Genomic DNA, 20,211 nt, shown 5'->3' with positions numbered 1-20,211 from the left:
GCAGAAGCCAGATGGCAGCACTAACAGTCAAAAGCAAAGTGAATATAAATACTATAAAGGGCAGCATGGCCAAAGTGGTAACTAGAAGTCCTCAACTCATAGGGATCTGTGAGGATGGCTTATAGACCATAGTATTCCTAAGAGTGAGACAGTCAGTAGCCAATGAGGATATCACTTGACTTCTATAATTGAAAAAGACCAACACCTTCCTCACGTGGAGTGGTCAGCAATATACATTTGTTGTCTTACCCCATGACTATCTTAATTTTCCTTTTTTTCCCATCATAATATATTCCTAAGGGACCTTGATTATCATGCAAATCTGGAGAACATCATGATCCAGTCTACTGATAACATTAGGTTAATCTGACCTAAGATATAGCAAGTGGCAAGTACTCTAGATAGTATGGTAAGAAACGTGAGCAACAGAGGGTGGGGAATAGATGCAAAATATAGTCAGGGACTTACCACATCCATGAAGCTTACAGAGATACAGTGTTCTGGGATGTGCTGAGACATCTCCTCCAAGGCAAAGAACAAGTCACTGCACCTGCAGTCCCTACTCTGAGTAAGAGGTAAAGCAGAGAGTTAGGCCTCTTTGGATACTGGAGATAGCATATATAGCACTCTTGACAATACTGCCTGTCTTAGTCCTTTTTGGCTGCTAAAACAGAATACCATAGACAGGGTAGCTTATAAACAACAGAAGTTTATTGCTCACAGTTCTAGAGGCTGGGAAATCCAAGATCAAGGCAGCAGCAGATTATAAACCTGGTGAGGGCCCACTTCCTCATAGACTGCCATCTTTCTGCTGTGTCCTCACATGGTGGAAGGAGCAAGGGAGCTCTCTGGGGTCTCCCTCATAAGGGCGCTAATCATATTCTCGAAGCTCACGCTCGACCTAATCACTTCCCAAAGTCACCACCTCCTAATACTCACATATGAATTTGGGGGGGGACACATTGAGTCTATAGCACTGCTCCGACCTACTTATTGCCTGTTTGAGGCCATAACGCCTAGAGCAAGAGATGATTCTTTCAGAAAGGACCAGACTATGATATATGCTGCCCTGCCACTCAGGCTATGTATGACCGTTCCCATGCTTTTTGCTAAATAAAGAATGCTGTGTGGAAACCGCAATAAGAGAGTCACAGTGTAAACCCCTAGACTTCCTGTGGCTAGACAATATATTCTGCAGTAAAGAACTCTTCTTTATTTGAAAAGCAGCTCTTGGAATGTTACTGGCCCTCTTACAGACAGTATCTGATCAAGACAAGTAACTATGCAAATGAAGCTGCCACCAGATATACCCAGTCCTACAATAAAATCCTGTAGATGGAGCAGCAATTTGTTGTACACTAGAAATGGTACATTACCTTAGAGCACAAGTGAATTTCACACAGAGGTGGCCCAGACCCATGTGTTACCTACCACTGTTACCTCTCCCCTAGCTCACACATATGGCCTTGTGGGGATTTCCTGTGAGCAGCTCACAGAGGATAAAAACCAGACCTAGCTTATAGATGTATTAGCTCAATATGAAAGTGAAGGTTAAAAAATGAACTGTTGCTGTCCACAATCGCCATGAGGGATGTGCCTGTCTGTGGTGAGGAGACATCCTTTCAGTGTGCATACCTTTGAGCACTAAACCTAGCCATCAACTTTAGGTTCAGGAAAAATAGTCTGAAGTATGAATACGCATCAATTTCTTACCGGGGGCAAGTACCTTGCTAATTAGGAGCCTAGGAAAAGTGAGACTGGAAAACTGGAGACAAGGGTATCTGGGTGACCTATAGGAGTGGACACAAGTTTATTTATTGTGCTTTATGTCTATTGCCACCAGAAAGAAGACACTAAACAATCAGGTCAATAGGATGACTCGTCCAGTAGGTATCAGCAAGCCTGGGTCCTCAGCCTCCCCAGGGTTTGCACAATGAGCTTGTTAAAGGAATAGTAATGGTGGCAGAAATGGAGGCTCTACACGGGCCCAACAATTTGCACTCCCTCTCCCAAAGGTGATTTAGTTACTGCTGCTACCAAATGTCTGACCTAGCAGCAGAAACCAATGCTGAGTTCTCCTATCATAGTACCATACTTCAAGGAGTCCAATTTGCTAGTCAATTGGCAACAAGTTGATTACACTGGACTCCTTCCATCCTAGAAGGAAAAGCAGTTTATTGTCCTTGGGACTGATAGGTATTTGAGATATCAGCTTCTTTTTCTATCTGCAATTCCTCTACCAGTACTCTTATCGAAGGGCTGGCTCACAAAGTATCTGATACACTGACCTGGGATCCCACTTACATTTTCTTAAACCAATGAACCCATATCAAGGTGAAGGAGGTACGTCAATGGGAACATGATTGCATCACTTGGAAGATATTTTCATAATATAAGATTGGAATGATCTTTTCAAGCTTCAGCTAACTCATTGCTATGGACTGAATGTACCCCTCCCAAATTTACATGTTGAAACATTAATCCCCAGTGTGATGGTATCTGGAGATGGGGTCTTTGGGAGGTAATTATCCATTGAGGGTGGAGGGCTCAAGCTAGAAGAGACACAAGAGAACTTACTCTCTCTTTTTGCTATTCACTTCTCATACGATGAGGAGACAAACCAGAAATTGGGACAGATGCCACACCCCAGATCTGCCAGCACCCTGATCTTAGATTTCCCAGCCTCCAGAACTGTGAGAAATAAATTGTTGTTTAAGCCACCTAGTCCATGGTAATTTGTTATAGCAATCCACACTGACTAAGACAGTCACCAGTTAGAAATGATATCCTGTAAAGTTTGGGTGCTCTCCTTCACCCTATATATGTTTGCCCCACAGGCATTCTATTGTGCTTTATCCCTAATAGCCAGAACACATGGGTCTGGGAACCAAGAGGTAGAAGTAGGACTGGACTCTTTTCATTTCAAATAAAGAAGAGGAAGTAGGGAGAATGAGAAATGGAAGGATTGGAATCCAAAAAGGCTGACGTATTATTTTCCAGCATTGACAACTGGGACTCAATCCTACAGGGGACCCTCTGAGGAACAATGTAGAATGCACCTCAGAATTATACTTCTAAAGGAAAGGAGTCTGGGGCATTTAGCCACTAACTCCTATCCTTTAATGGTGGAGTGCTGCATTAGGAGGTTAAGTACCATACATTTCTGGGCAGTCCCTGCACATTTACTGAATGAGCTTCCATGGCTCTGGAAAAAGCTCCAGGCAGAAATTCATAAAGATGCAGTAAGAACTTGAAGTGATAGAGGCAACATGCATGGGAACTGTTCTCCATATTTGCAGCTGAAGATAGAGGTGGACTGATGGGCTATGACATGAGGCAACAATTGGACCCACTGCAATCCAAGATTTGCACCTCCAAAATCCACTCATGCTCCATATTAAGTCACCAGCTCTTCTTAGAGATGGCCTACTGCACCACTCATAATAATCAGTTAGTGAAACAAGTTACAGTTCCCACAGATGCAATTATAGTTCCATGGCCTTCATTTATTATATTTTCTCTCTCTTATACAACCCATTCTATATTCTGCTCACCCTTGTCCAACAAATCAACTGGTCCAGCTTCCTTGCTTGGTGTGATGACCCAGAATTTCATTTCTGAGGGGCTGAGGGATGGTATTACACTGAGGACTCAGTGACTATACACCTCTGTCAGACATTCAGCAGTAGCTAGACCATCCTTTTAAAGAGGGAGCCATACTCTTTGGCCCATGTACAGCCACCATCCCTATTACTATTGACAACTCTACTCATGACCCATTTCAGAAGCACTAGAGTGGCCAAGGACAGAGCCATCTATCTAGTTAGATAGACAAGACAACTCATCTATCTAACTAGATAGATGAGTTGTCTTGTCTATCTAGTTACTGAGTGCCTTTGCTGTGAAGGATACTCTTATACGTGTCCATTAGAAGCACAAACTTCCACACACTTTATGGCCATACCCATAAGTCCTTTATTATGCCACTTCCCCAAACACTCTTCTCTCTGATCTTCCAGTCTTGTTCTTTCAGGCATCTGACAAACAAGGCAAGCCATTTGCTACTGCCTAGGAGTCCATGAATTACTTCAGGTTACTTCTTTCCTATAAAGTTGACAACCAAGTAGAAATACAGAAACTGCTCACTGGCATGATTTTTCATCAATACTGCCCTTTAAAGCCATCCTTAAGTAAGGCTATGTATCAGGAAGTTGGCTCAACCCATCCATGACTAGGCCTAGTTTTAGGAAACCCTCCATAAGGCTATAGGTATAAATTGAAGAAAAATACAGTGGTAGGTAACATGAAGGTATGAGTCACCTGTTTTTGATAAGTACCATGCTCAGGCCTGATTTTGAGTATACAAGTATTTCATATAGTAGATGACAATGAATGTGAGAACACCTAGCTTCTAAATGGGCAGCTCCTGCCAAATAATTACTTGATATCTTATGGTAAGACGCTCAGTCTCTACTAGGGCTGTACAGCATTCCAATAACTGATTTTTAACTATCAAGAAGTTTTCTGATACAGAAGTTATCTTTCTCCAAAGTCCTAGGGATATAAGCTCCAATTCCCCAATTAACAATGAAATCCACAAAGTATGGTTATCTACCATAGAAAACTCCATTACTATTGAATCTGGCAGGTGATGAGGCCTGGGTGTCAAAAGTGCTTGTACCGCACATTTTATCTGTCAGAGTCTATTTGTCTTGTGAGCCCTATTCAAAACTATCAGTAATAAATGAGTCAGAACAGTTTTCCCAAGTGCAGCATATTTTGCTTCTTAATTCCAAGGCGGTCTACCAAGTGCCGTACCTTGTACTAGTAGGGGGTATGAAGTATAATAATTTCTTATTTAAAGTTATGTCTGGCCTTGCCAAGACTGTTAGACTTCTAAAAAGAATTTAACAATTTGGAAGATCTCTAAAATTTTGTAAGGTTTACCTCTCATCCTTTGACATGTATGTGTCTAACTGAGGCATCCAAAGTATTTCTTACCTCCTGCTCACCAGGTTTGATTAGCATGATGATATAAAGATGATGGACTAGCTTACTATTCTACAGAATGTAAAGATGATCAAGGTCCCAAAAGACTGTACTGTGACAGGGAGAAAGTATGTAACCATGGCTCTGGAGCAAGACTATACATCTATACTGCTACTCACACCATGTAATAAAATCAAAATGCCTTCTGTGATTCTTTTTACTAATGGGTTTAAAAAGAACACATTTCCCAGATTTATAAATTAGAGGATATGTTTATTCTAGTAGAGATGACATGCAGCAAAATTTCTAAAATTGGGTAATTTTGGTTAAGTTTATGGTAGTCCACCATCATCTGCCACAATCTATCTGGTTTTTGAAGAGGTCAAACAAGTAAAATGAGTTATGATATAATGTGGACTACCAGCACTGAATCTGTTACATTTTCAAGAATTCTACCAATCTTGGACAGGGAACAGGTCCAGAGGCTTCTACTTGACCCTTCTTACCATAATGACTCTTACTCCTAGGACAGAGTACCAATACGAGAGTTCTTCCAACTATGTTCATCCCAAGTATGCACATGGGAATTGGGGAAATGACTAACACCATGGATCTCTAAATCCACTGAACTAACTGTAAAATGATCTTTAACAGACTCCATGTGTCAACTGGTCTTCATAAGACCCTATTCTAATTGGGAGTCATGGTAGTGTTGGATAAGACGAAATCCATGGTTCCCTGAGTGTGGATACTGCCCTTTCCCCACTGCTCATTTGCTCTTGTAAATGACTATAAATCCTTTGGAGAAGGATTGGAGTAATGCATGTAGAAAATACTTGTGGTGCCATTGCAGGATTCTTCCTCAGTTAGGTCTGGCCACACTGTCAACCAATGGGATTGGGGACTGAGAACTGGCTCATAAATAAAAACTGGATGAGGATAATAATTCTTCATCAGGGTCTGACATCAGCCTTTTCAACTCTTGACTTTTTTTCTGGTTATACATGCCAAGTAATATTCTAGTTCACTGTCAATCTATCTCACCCCTAGAAACACCAATATCATGCTCTATTAGCCATTGCTATGTATCTGAAGGTCAAAGCACCCATGGCATCACTCCTGTCTCACTACCCATTACAGTAATTACATCCATCTTGCCTAGGTGATACAGTCTGAACTCTCATATATAGAATTTTATCTCTCATTGATATTATGAAGCCAGATTCTTAGCTATTCTATTGCTAACCTCTGACTACAAAAAACAGGTACCACTGAGATTTTCAGCAATGTTTGTGTTTCCATCACTACTGTATTTCTTATTACCTTAGTAAATATAGCTCTCCTGGGTAACATGTTCAAAGGACTGGCTCTTCAGTCTTTCTTAATAAATCTATTCTACCATGTCCAGATTCCTGAGCCTCATGCCCTCTTCATCTAAGGCAGCTAGCTCTACAGTTTCTACCTCACTGTAGACTATTATTAAATCCAAGTTTCAAGAAGCCAACCTAGCAGTATATAAAGACCATTTTCAGATGTCCAGGTTAAAAAAAAATTAAATTCTAAGTTAAAGGAGAGAATGCCCATATAAATATAATCCCTCATATCCAGTATTAGATCTTACGCCCTTATTTTACACTCTTGTCCAAATACACTCAAGATACCCTCCTACTCAGATTTCCCTGGCGCTAATTAGTACTTATTGGCCATATCTAAAAACTCTTCTGGTAAGTAAGTTACGTTTATAGCAGACTGTATTTCCTCACTTTAGGCTATGCTGAGAACTAACCTTAGTTACCGGTCTGAAGGCAATTAAAAGGAGTCTGCTTGGAGTTCAGAGAAGTACACTCTTAACAATTTGACCCTGCACAGATAACTATAAACTCAGCAAAACAAAACAAAAACAAAAAAACCCTAGCAACAACAACAACAATGAAAACCATCTCCCCACAAAAAACTCAGCATGGGGTGAAGTTCCCATTTTTGTGTTTTGGTCCACAGGGAAGCCACATTCACAGCCTGGCGTGGGCAGATAAAATTCCAATAGAAAATTCACCATCTGTCTGGCTGTATGAACCAGGTTGGAGCCCAGAGCAACAAGAACTGCTGGAGAATGAGAGGAGGATCCTAAAAAAGGGAAAGTCAGAGAAGAGAAACACCAAATTCTGTGTATAAACTCTTCCCAAGACTCTAAATCAGGGGTCCCCAACCCCCGGGCCGGTACTGGTCCATGGCCTGTTAGGAGCAGGGCCACACAGCAGGAGGTGAGCAGCGGATGAGCAACTGAAGCTTTATCTGCTGCTCCCCATCACTCCACATCGCTTGCATTACTGCCTGAACCGTCGTTTGTATTACAGCCTGAACCATCCCCCCTCCGTCCATGGAAAAATTGTCTTCCACGAAACCAGTCGCTGGTGTCAAAAAGGCTGGGGACCGCTGCTCTAAATGACCCCCGATCCACACATGCACAGGACAGACTGCAAACCATCTGATCTTAGATTTGAGCTATTACATTTGCAAATGAGACAAGTTTTCAGTTTCAGTCTAAGTTAATCGCCTGCTAAAACAAAATCATCTAGAGGAGTATTACAGAATCCAGAGTCTCCACAAAGTAACATTTTAAATGTGCAGGATACAACATAAAATTACTCAACATATGAAGAACCAAGAAAATGTAACTCATTCTCAAGGAAAGAGATGACCAACACAGGCCAACACCAAGGTCACTCAGTGTTGGAACTGTCTGATAAGAACTTTAAAGCATCCATTATAACTACACTCAATGACATAAAGGAAAATACACTCATGATGAGTGAAAAAATAAGAAATCCTAGCATATAAATAGAAATTATGAAAAAGCACAAATTGGAAATTTTAGAACATTAAAATACAAAATCTGAAATTAAAAATTCACTGGATGGACTTAATAGCAGAAAAAAATGGAAAAGGAAAGCATCAGTAACGTTGGAGAAAAATCAATGAAAATGTGGTATTTAAAGAAGAGAGAGAAAAAATACTGAAAAAAATTAATACCATACTAGACCTGTATGACATCAAAAGGTCTAACATATGTGGAACTGGAATCTAGAAGCAGAGTAGAGAGAGAATTGTACAAAAACAATATTTAATTCCATATGGGATAAATGTGAAGAAAACCAAGCCTAGACATATGAGAGCCAAACTTCTAAAAAATGAATAAAAAGAAAATATTTAAAATATCCAAAGACATATTACACTCAGGGGAACAATAATTTGAAGAACCAAAGAACTCTCATCAGAAACCACAGGCAGAAAACGGGAGCAACATCTTTTTAAGTGTTAAAAAAAAAAAAGGTCAATCCAGCAGAAGTATCCTTAAAGAACGAAGGCTAAAACCAGACATTTTCAGATAAAGGAAAACAAAGAGAATTCATATCTACCAGGCTTAAACTATAAGAAATGCTAAAGGAAGTTCTTATAGATGAAAGAAAATGATACCAGGAATAAACTCAGATTTTTAAAAACAAATAGAGAACTAGAAACATAAATATTTGGATAAATATTAAAGGACATTTTTTTTCTCTTAATTTCTTGAAGATACACATACTGTTTAAAGCAAAAAATATGACATCATATTGGGTTTATCCCACAAATTTTGATAGGTTATATTTTCATTTAGTTCAAAATATTTTAAAATTTCACATGAGACTTAATCCATGTAATACTTAGAAGTATGTTGTTTAATCACAAACTGTTTTAGAATTTTATAGCTATCTTTCTGTTAATGATTTCTAGTTTAATTCCGTGTTCTGGGAACATACTTTGACATCTATTCCTTTAAATTTGTTAAAGTATATTTTATGGCCCAGAGTGTGATCTATCTTGGTGAATGTTCCATACAAGCTTGAGAAGAATGTATATTCTGCTGCTATTAGATGAAGTATTCTACAAATGTCAGATAGATAGATCAACAATAGCTTTACTGATTTTCTGCCTACTGAAACTGTTAGTTACTGATAGAGGGGTGTTGAAGTCTACAACAATTAATATAGCTACTCCAGCTTACTTATAGTTAGTGTTAGCATGGTGTATCTTTCTCCACCCCTTGGAAATGGGCTGTCTGTAGAAAACATATAGCTGGGTCTTGTTTTCATTATCTACTCTGATAGTCTCTTTTAACTGGTGTATTTAGACCACTCACATTTAAACTTATTATTAAAATAATTGAAGTAATATCCACCACATTTTTAACTGTTTTTTATTCTTTACCCTTTTTCTTTCATTTTTTGTCTTCCACTCTTTTCATGTCTTCTCTGGTCCTAATTGAGCACTTTATATTATTCCATTTTCTCCCCTCTCTTCGTATATCAATTACACTTCTATTTTTTATTGATTTCCTAATTTTTTAAAATGTATTGACTTTTTAAGGGCAATTTTAGGTAAACAGCACAAATAAATAGAAAGTAGGGATTTCCCATATATGCCTGCCCCCACATATATACAGCCTCCCTCACCATCAACATTCCCAGCCCCCATCTGCACAGAGTGCTGTATTTGTTACAATTCTTACAACTGATGAACATACACTGACACATCATTATCACCCAAAGTCCAGTTTACATTATGGTTCACTCCTGGTGTTGCACCTTCTGTGGGTTTTGACAAATGTATAATGACATGTATCCACCATTATATAGAATAGTTGAACTGCCCTAAAGGTCCTCTGTATAGTATTCTGTCCTTAGTAGTTGTGACACGTGGGCTCAGTAGTTGCAGCTCATGGGCTAAGAGTGCAGGCTCAGTAGTTGTGGCTCACGGGCTTAGTTGCTCAGCAGTATGTAGGATCTTCCCAGACCAGGGCTCGAACCTGTATCCCCTGCACTGGCAGGTAGATTCTTAACCACTGCGCCACCAGGGAAGTCCCAAGAATAATTTTAAATGTGATATTACAGCATAACAAGGATCATCCTTATACCGCATACCATTGGCAATGTGGTTTTGTTATCTGATTCATAAGTGATCTAGTTCTAGATTCCAAAACTGAAGTTCTCATTTCTGGGGTCAATTTTGGAACCAACAGTACTACTTTGGGTTCCCATAAAAGCAGAGGCTGAGGCAAGGAATTAGGTGCAGTTTATTTTGGAGGTCATCTTGGGAAAGTAGAGGGAATGGAGAGAATTTGATGGGAAAAGAGGGAAAGTTAATAAAGTGCCACTGGGGACAAGTATCCAACACCTCTAAGGATCTCAGAATAACTCTAAAGGTTGCACCTCAGAATAGATCGTGTTGAAAGCTGACCTTGGAAAAATTAACACTGAGTATATTTTTTGTACCATTTTCTTAGTGTTTGCTCATAGTCTATTGGCAGTGGTTTTTTCACTTCAAATCAAGTGTAGAAAATTATAGTTGGTCCTCCGTATCCATGTGTTTCACATCCGCAGATTCAACCAACATTCGGGGCTCCTGGAACCAACAATCCGTGGATACCAATGGACAATGTATTGTGTATGTTCTCTGCAGGCTCCACTTTTGAAATACAATTGCTCTTAGAAGTTTCTCTATATATATTAGATGTATTTATTTTTGCTTCCAATATGAAATATGATTTAAGAGACTTAGGAGGATACTGTTATATTTACTCATACTTTTATCCATTTCCTTCTTTCTTCTCTGAATTTCCAAGACTCCTTCTGTTATCATTTCCTTGAAGAACCTACTTTAGCCCCTGTTTGAAGTAGGTCACCTTGTAACAAACTCTCACTTCTCCTTTATCAGAGAAAACATTCCCCTTCATTCCCAAAACATGTTTTCAAGAGATAAAGAATTTGCAGTTGACAATTATGTACTTTAATCACTTGAACAATTTCTTGCCCCATACTCCTAGTCTCCAAGGTTTCAGATGAGAAATCTCTTGTCATCTGTATCGGTGTTTCCTATAGATAATAGTTTTCCTCTAACCTCTTTCAATAACTTTTTCTTCATTATTAGTTTTTAGAAGGTTGATTGAGATGTGTCTTTGCATGGATTTCTATTCATTTATCCTCTTATGGTTTACTTCCCTCTGTAGACTTATGTTTTCTGCCAAATTTGAGAAATTTTCAAATATTACTTCTTCAAATATTTTTTCAGGCATAAATTCATCTTCATATGAGACTCCAATTATACAAATGATAGATCTTTTTTGTCCCACAGGCCTCTGCATCATTTTATTTAGTCTATTTTCCCTCTGTTGTTTTGATTGGTTTTTTTTATTGTGGTAAAATATATGTAACCTAAAATTTTCCATTTTAACCATTTTTAATTGTACAGTTCAGTGACTTTAAGTACAGTGCTGTGCAACCATCACAAATATCAATTTTCAGAACTTTTCATCATCCCAAAACATAAACTGTGTACCAATTAAACAATAACTCCCAATTCTCCCATGCCCCCAACTCCTAGGAATTATTTATTCTACTTTGTCTCTATGAATTTGCCTCTTGTAGGTACTTTGTATAGATAGAATCATAGAATATTTGTCCTTTTGCGTCTGGTTTATTTCATTTAGCATAATGTTTTCAAGGTTTATCCGTGTTGTAGCATGTGTCAGATTTTCACTCCCTGAAAGTGTGAACAATATTCCCTTGTATGTATATACCTCATTTTGCTTATCCATTTAACTGTCAATGGATTGTATCCATTTGGCTGTTGTCAATAATGCTGCCATGAACAGTGATGTGCAAGTGTCTGAGTCCCTGCTTTCAGTTCTTTCAGGTATATACCTAGAAGTGAGACAGGTGAATAATACAGTACCAATCATTAAATTTTTGAGGAAACAGCATATTGGTGTCCAAAACAGCTGCACCATTTTACATTCCTAACAGCAAGGCACCAGCATTGCAATTCTCTACTTCCCCCAACACTTGCTAGTTTCACAGTTTGTTTTTCCCAAACAGTCATTTTTTTTTTCTCTGAAATGTTTGGTAGAATTTACCAGTGAAGGCATCTGATCTTGGGTTTCGTTTGTTGAGAGGCTTTTGATTATTGACTCTTTAGTAGTTATAGATCTACTCAGATTTTCTATTTATTCTTGAGTCAGTTTTGGTTATTGTGTGTGTCCATCAGTTTGTCCATTTGATCTAGGTCATCTAGATTGTTGTCATGTAACTGCTCATACTATTCTTGTATAATCCTTTCATTTCTGTAAAATCATTAGTAATATCCCCACTTTCATTTCTGATATTAGTAATATGAATTCTTTTTTAAAAGTCAATCTAGCTAAATAAAGGTCCGCCAATTTTGTTGATCCTTTCAAAGAACTAACTTTTTTGTCTTGTTTTTCTATTTTCTATTTTATTTATCTCAGCTGTAATCTTCATTGTATCCTTCTGATCTATGAATGTGAGATGTTTTTCCCAGGTACTTAAAGGTCATTTCAAAGTTTCTTTCAACAATGTTTTGCATTTTTCAGATTATAAGTTTTGCAGTTCTTTTGTCAAATTTACTCCTAAGTATTTTATTCTTTTTGATGCTATGTAAATACAATGACTTTTTAAATTTCATTTCTGAGTTGTTATTTGCAAATGTGTAAAAATACAATTGAGTTTTCGTATACTGATGTATCCTGCAAACTTGCTGAACTGGTTTATTAGTTCTGTGTTTATTAGTGAATTAAGATTTTCTATATTAGATCATGTCACCTGTGAATAGAGATAATTTTACTTTAATTTTCTATTGGTGTGTTTGTAGAATGTTTTCCATACTTTTGTTTTCACTCATTCTATATCACTATGTTTTATATCTATTGTAAATAAAATGTAGATACTATTTTTAAATGGGGTCTGTCAAATTCTGTACTCTATTTAGTCAATTTACAATTACTGTAATTAATACTGATATATTTAAAATTCCACCTACTCTATCAGTACTTTCTATTAATTTTACCTATCCTATCCATTCCCTTCCTTTTTCTCTTCTTTTATGAATTCTTTTAGATTATTTTTTCCCAATTTTACATTTAACCCTCAATGTGGTTAGTCCACAATCCTGCTTTGTTGGGTTCTACTGGATCAGTCCATAGTTCCACTTTGAGAACTGCTGGTTTTGTTGGTGTACACCTAAGGCCTTCTCTTGGCCACTCCAAAGGACCATTTCTTTGATTACTGCTGGTGTCCATAGTTCTGTTTCTTCGATTACTGTTGGTTTCTGCTAATGTACACATGACATAAAGGAATAACAGATCTGTTATTAATGGGAATCTCACTCAGAAACCAAACCTGCAAAATTGGTGAGCATGGGTTGAACGCTTAAATGGTGTGTTTGCCACCTAACTCTTAAGACCCCTGTGCTAGAATAAGCTAGTCATGGAATGGGTTAGATTGACACTAGGTCAGCTGTCAACCTCGAGAAAATTTCCTTGCAATGAGGTACACTGTAAAGCACCACAAAATCCCCAACCCAATGGCACATCCCTCTTAGGTATTAATATGGTTCTGAGAGATCCAAGATTAGTTAAAGAAATGGGATCTTCAATTTTCAAAGAATTGAGTGTGCCACCTTCCAGCACACCTCAAGAACTGTGGTCCTAAAAGCTGTAGTCCCCAAAATGGCAAAATTTTACTAAGATAACCTAGAATTACAATGGCCATTATAGGGAATGTTCCAATTAGATATGATCATTCATTTGAGAAGTACACTTGAAAGCAAGGGCTCCCAAATCAAACAAACAGAATGGGATACTTATTTTATATGCCGAAGCCTCCAAAAGACTTCAAGATTCCAAAATAGCATCACTGAAAGACTCATTACAAAGGCTAATGAAAAATTAAAGACACAAAAGGTACCTAAACAAAAGACTAAATGACTGATGTGTCTCCAACCACTCCCCTTCTACCCTCATTTACCTGAGTACTCAGTCTGCTAACTCTCTATCTTAATTGCCTTTCCACTCTGAAGACATTGTAAGGCTATAAACAAAAGACTACCAAGTTAGTCGCCTTATAGCTGCAACAGCTCCAAGGCCAGAAACCTAGAACACCTGAGCCTCCCCTGTTGCACCCTCCTAGGGGTCCATCACCAAAACACTGGCCCAGAAACTAGTGTCTCATTTGTAATAAACTGGGATAGTGGAAAAAAGATTGTCCTTTGTCAAATCTTTCCACAAAAACTTGAATGCCCCCATTTTCACCCCCAAAGCAGAACCCATATGGGGCCCTCCCAGGGCTGACAGGACTCCGAGGAATCCTCCAGCAAACTTCTAACAATTATTCCCTTACACAGCTAAGAGAAACTGAGACAGGAACGAAGGGGGGCAGGGCACAACCACTAAAAGAATGAGAAGGGGGACACGGCCTTTAAGAAAACAGAATATGACAGAAACTTATTAGAACCAACTAGGCCCAAGATGGCAGAAGATCTAACTTCCAGTAGACCTTATGCCTCATTGTACACTCACTGTAATACATAAGCATGCTAAATGACACCCACCAGTGCCACGACAGGCACCATGACAGTTCTGAGGCTGACCATAAAAGGCCAAAAAGTGGGCAGTGGCCCAATTCCTGGAAATTTCCATCCTTTCCCCCAAAATAGTTAAAACATTTCTCCCACTCATTATAGTATTAAATTACCCAGCTCATAAAAACTAACAACCCTATACCCCGGGGCCACTCTCTGAGCCCGTCTGCATTCTGCCTATGGAACATGTATCTCTCTAAATAAACTTGCTTTCACTTTACTTTGGCTCGCTCTTGAATTCTTTCCTGCTTGAAGCCAAGGACCCTCACTTAGTGGTCCATCCCAGGGATTCACTCACACGTCCCAGGACATGACATTTCTCTCTCCTGCAACAAAAGTAAAAATTAGTGGAAAACTCTGCCAAAGTATGGTAGGTTCTGGGGCAACTCTCTCTCTACCCAACTTGCTCCAGAGCCTGTAGATGGGATCCTAGGAAAACTGGCAGAGCCAGCAAAGGGTGAGAATTCTTATCAGAGTCAACTGTCCTAGATCTATGTAGTGCCTGGTTGAGAAAGGAAGATAAAATTTCATATTGTCCCTTTCTTTCCAAATTCAGATTCTTGTGAATTTGGTTTTGAGATACCCATTGGTTGTCATCCTTTCTCTCCCAAGGACAACTACTGCCTTCTTGTTTGTCTTGTATTGTGTTCTGAGAACGTGTCTTGGTTTTCTGCGTGCCTGGGACATGCAAATTGTTGGTTCTTACATATGCAGGCAGCTGAACTGTCAGGCTGGAGGCCAAAAAATGTGGCCTGACAGAAAAGGTAGGTTGCACCCCATTTGTGGCTAGGATCCTATCAACCATTGCTAGCTCCCAGAGAGACTGTCTTACTTTCTTTTGGCTATCTTTGGGACTGGTTCTGCATCTTGGGAGGGCAGTATCTTTTGCACCCGCTTTTTGGGAGGCCTCTTGTGTCCAAGAGGTTATTCAATACTGACAGGTATATTTACTGTTTGTCTCAGCTGAAACCTGACAAGATATCGGAAAAAAAAAAATTTTTTTTTAAGGGGCACTATGGTCAAAAGTTGGCCAAACTGGAAGCTGATATTCAGAGCCCCATAGGAACTTTTTAAAGGCCTTCTCCCCTAAGCTAAAATGAAACTGTGTACCCAGAGGAAAGAAAAGCATTCCAAAGGGAAACAGCTCTAAATCAAGACCAATGGAATCTTTTGATTTCCATCTTGGTTGAGGATCTCCTCTCTAACATAAAGGAGCAAGCTAAAGATAATACTGTCTGATGAGTGGGTTAGCTGCTTGATGTCATTCAGGTTGCAACCCAACTCTCTAAGGAATTAAGAACAATGTCCTTGTCTTACAAATTTAGTCTTAGCAAGAACAAAAATGCAGCTGTAGAAGCAATTCAAAGCCCACCTAACCTTTTTACCAATCCCAAAAAATTTCCTATTCATCTCAAAAGTGTTATAGATATTGTAAAACATCTGGACTCAGGGAACAAAAGTCCTTCTTGGTAGAATTTGTATTCTTTTATATATATATATATATATATATATATATATATATATATATATATATATATATATATATATATATATATATATATATATATATATATATATTTTAAGAGTTGGCCCTCTCTTTTTTTTTTTAAATATGTATTTATTTATTATTTATTTGGTTGCACTGGGTCTTAGTTGAAGCAGGCGGGCTCCTTAGTTGTGGCTCACAGGCTCCTTAGTTGCAGCTCACCAGCTACTTAGTTGCAGCATGTGGGCTTCTTAGTTGCGGCATACATGTGGGACCTAGTTCCCTGACCAGGGATTGAACCCGGGCCCCCTGCATTGGGAGCGCAGAGTCTTAACCACTGCACCACCAGAGAAGTCCCGGAACTTACACTCTTTCTCTGTGCCTTTAGAGAGTCATCTCTAGGAACCCAGGTCATTCTTATCAGAATTCAATGGAGAAAGGATAGTCTTGTCAACAAATGGGAGTGAACAACTGGAAATCCATATCCAAAAAAATGAACACAGACACAGACCTACAAGTTTAACAAAAAGTTAACTCAAAATAGATCACAGTGGTGTCAGCAAAAATGGTGGAGTATGAAACTCAAAATTATGCAACTCCATAAAAGCAACAAAAATATGGGCAAAAACTGTCAGAATCAACGTTATGAAATCTGGAATTTAATTAAAGCCTTGCATCCAAGTCAGAGAGTGCAAATTCAAGGAACATGGCTGATTTTTGGTAACAACAGTGAAACTGTGGGACATTCTAATTTGCCCCCATCACAGTCCTCACTCTCCAGCTTAGGAATAAAATGTCAAAATAATAGCCCACATTTCCAATATTAGAATAATCACAACAGACCCCACTCACAACCACTTACAATTTATTTATCTGACCTGTTTGATAGCACAGCTCAAAGGCCTTGTATTTCTTTCAGCTAATTCAAAACTGGCCCAGTGCTTAAGTTGCTTCCTGGGGGGCATCTGTCAAAAATATTTACAGACTGATGTTGCCTAAGGTGATGGATAGCATTTGAGGTGAAGCTACAAATAGAAAATCCCAATAAATTCACACAAAAAGGGATTAAATCCAAAACAATTCATCAAGTGGCACTATACAAGATTAACCCACAAAAATCACTGAGACTACAAAACATCACAGAAAGAATTAAAGACCTAAATAAATGAAATGACATCTCATGTTCCTGGACTGGAAGACTTAATATGGTTCAGATGACAATATTACCCAAGGCAATCTACAGATTTAATGTAATCCCTATCAAAATCCAAACAGCTTTTTTCTTGCAGAAATGGAAGAGGTGATCCTCAAATTTACAAGGAATTGCAAGGGACCCCAAACAGCAGAAACAATAATGAAAAAGAAAAACAAAGTTGCAAGATTCACATATTTTGATGTCAAAACTCATTACAAAGCTACAGTAATCAAAACAGTGTGGTACTGGGACTTCCCTGGTGGTCCAGTGGATAAGACCTCGTGCTTCCAATTCATGGGGCATGGGTTCGATCCCTGGTTGGGGAAATAAGATCCCACATGCCACGTGATGAGGCCACAAAAACAAAATAAAACAGTGTGGTACTAACAGAAGAATAGACATATAGACCAATAAAATAGAATTTAGAGTAAAGAAATAAACCCATACATCTATGCTCAATTAATGTTCAATGGGGGTAGGGGTACCAAATCATTCAATAGAAAAACAATAGTCTCTTCAGCAAATGGTCCTGGGACAACTGGTTATTGACACGCAAAAGAACGCAGTTAGATATTTACTTCAGAATATATACAAAAATTAACTCAAAATAGACAAAGGCCTAAGTGTGAGAGCTAAAAATATGAAACTGTTAGAAGGAAACAGGTGAAAATCATAATCTTGAATTAGATAATTTCTTATATATGAAACCAAACACACAATCAAACAGCAAAAGATAAATTGGAGTTGACTGAAATTTAAAACATTTCTGCATCAAAGGAAGGACATTATCAAGAGTAAAAAGACAACCTTCAGTATGAGAGAAAATATTTGCATATTATATACCCGATAAAGGTATACAACTCAGAATATATATAGAACACTTATATCTCAAAAACAAACAAAAAACTCCAATTAAAAAATGGGAAAATTGGGCTTCCCTGGTGGCGCAGTGGTTGAGAATATGCCTGCTAATGCAGGGGACACGGGTTCGAGCCCTGGTCTGGGAAGATCCCACATGCCGTGGAGCAACTAGGTCCATGAGCCACAACTACTGAGCCTGCGCGTCTGGAGCCTGTGCTCCACAACAAGAGAGGCCACGATAGTGAGAGGCCCGCGCACCGCGATGAAGAGTGGCCTCCGCTTGCTGCAACTAGAGAAAGCCCTCGCACAGAAACGAAGACCCAACACAGCCAATAAATAAATAAATAAATAAATAAATAAGTTGAGTAGTTTTAAAAAAAGGGAAAATAATCTACTGAATATACATTTCACCAAAGAAGATATGCTAGTGGCCAAGAAGTTCATGAAAAATGCTCAATATCATTAGTTATTAGGGAAATGCAAATCAAAACCACAATAAGATACCACTCACACCCATTAGGATGCCTAAAATTTTTTAAATACAAAATATCAAGTGCTGGTAAGTATTAGCGAAACTGGAACCCTCATACATTGCTGGTGGGAATGTAAAATGGTGCAGCTGCTGTGGAAAAGTTTGGCAAGTTCCTAGTAATTCCACTCTTAGTTATAAAACAATTCCCACAAAAACATGTAATATATGTGCTCATAGCAGCATTATTTATAGTAGTCAAAAAGCAGAAACAATCCAAATGTCCATGAACTGAGGAATGGATAAACAAAATATGGTAACTCTACAATGTAATATTATCCAGTCATAAAAAGGAATGAAGTATTCTTACATGCTATAACAAGGATGACCCTTGAAAACATCATGCTAAGTGAAAGAAACCAGACAAAAAAAGGCCACATAGTATATGACTCCATTTATATATAAAAAGTTCAGGATAGGCAACTCCATAGAGACAGAAAGAGGATTTATTGGTTGTTAGGGATGAGGATGAGGGTATAATTGGGACTAAGTGCTGATAGGTACGGGATTCTGGAAAAGAAAAAGGACATTAGGGAAAAGTTAAGGATATCTAAATATTAAAGTACTGATATGAACTTCAGTTAACAATAAGGTGTCAATATTGGTTCACTAATTATAACAAATGTTCCATATTAAGATATTAATAATGGAAAATATCTGTGGGGTATACAGCAACAGAAAAAACAAAACAAAATAAAATGAAATAAAATAAAATAAAAGGCTTAGTGTCCATGACACAATACCTACTGGTCTAAAATATATGTAACTAAAGTATTAGAAGAAGAGAAAAGAGAGACAGGAAAATATTTTTCAAATAAATAGGCAAATGGGTTCCAATACTGACAAAAACTACAACACTAAGACCAAAGAACCCTAAGCATGATAAATGCAAAAAACAAAAAAAACAAAAAAAACCAACCAAAAAAACCCAAACAAGGCACATCATAATCAATTTCCTAAAAAAGATATGAACAAAAAAGTTTAAAAAAAAAGTTTAAATGAGTCTGAGGGGGGAAAAAAAAACATGTACAGAGGAACAAAGATAAACATTTCCTCAGACTTCTCATCACAAACTATCTAAGGCAAAAGACAATGAAATGACATCTTTAAAGCCTTAGAAGAAAACAAACTACCAACATACAATTCTATATCCAGCTAAAATAACCTTCACAAAAAGGCAAAATAACTCCCCTCCAAATAAAGAAACGAAAACCTGTGAAAATTCATTACCAGAAGTACTGCATTACAAGAAATGTTAAATGAAGTTCTCTTAGGCAAAAGCAAAATGATATCAGATGAAAATGTGAATACACACAAAGTAATAAGAAACATCAAAAATGGTAAAATAAGGAGACAAATATAAAATACTTTTCACGCAAATTTATTTAAAAAGAAATTTTAAAGTAAGCACAATAGTATATCGTGAGATTGAGAATGAACAAAGAAATGGAAAATGTGATAAGAACAGTGCATAATAGGAGAAATTTAAGTACAGTCATGTATTTTAAATGTTAAATGATCTATTACTTAAAAGTAGACTTGACAAGTTAAAGAAGCATACTGTAAATTTAAAAGAAACATCTACATGATAATTTAAAAAAGAGGTATAGTAAATAAGCCAATAGCACTGATAAAATGGAATATGGAAAATATACATTCAAATTCAAAAAGGTGAGAGGA

At 37.8% G+C, this 20,211-nt stretch overlaps 1 protein-coding gene across 1 annotated transcript in view; it reads right to left on the bottom strand.

The window, feature by feature from the left end:
• The window catches only part of LOC137767005 (zinc finger protein 33B-like), a 101,662-nt gene that overhangs the window by 75,320 nt on the left and 6,131 nt on the right, over positions 1–20,211 (bottom strand). Inside the window, exon 2 of the mRNA XM_068547530.1 lies at positions 469–564. Coding sequence (XP_068403631.1) covers positions 469–519 — 51 coding nt within the window. The 5' untranslated portion in view covers positions 520–564. The remainder of the gene's footprint in view (positions 1–468; positions 565–20,211) is intronic.

The sequence above is a fragment of the Eschrichtius robustus genome, chromosome 7 (genome assembly GCF_028021215.1).
Source record: "Eschrichtius robustus isolate mEscRob2 chromosome 7, mEscRob2.pri, whole genome shotgun sequence".
Taxonomy (NCBI): domain Eukaryota; kingdom Metazoa; phylum Chordata; class Mammalia; order Artiodactyla; family Eschrichtiidae; genus Eschrichtius; species Eschrichtius robustus.
This window is presented reverse-complemented; position numbering and strand designations above follow the sequence as displayed.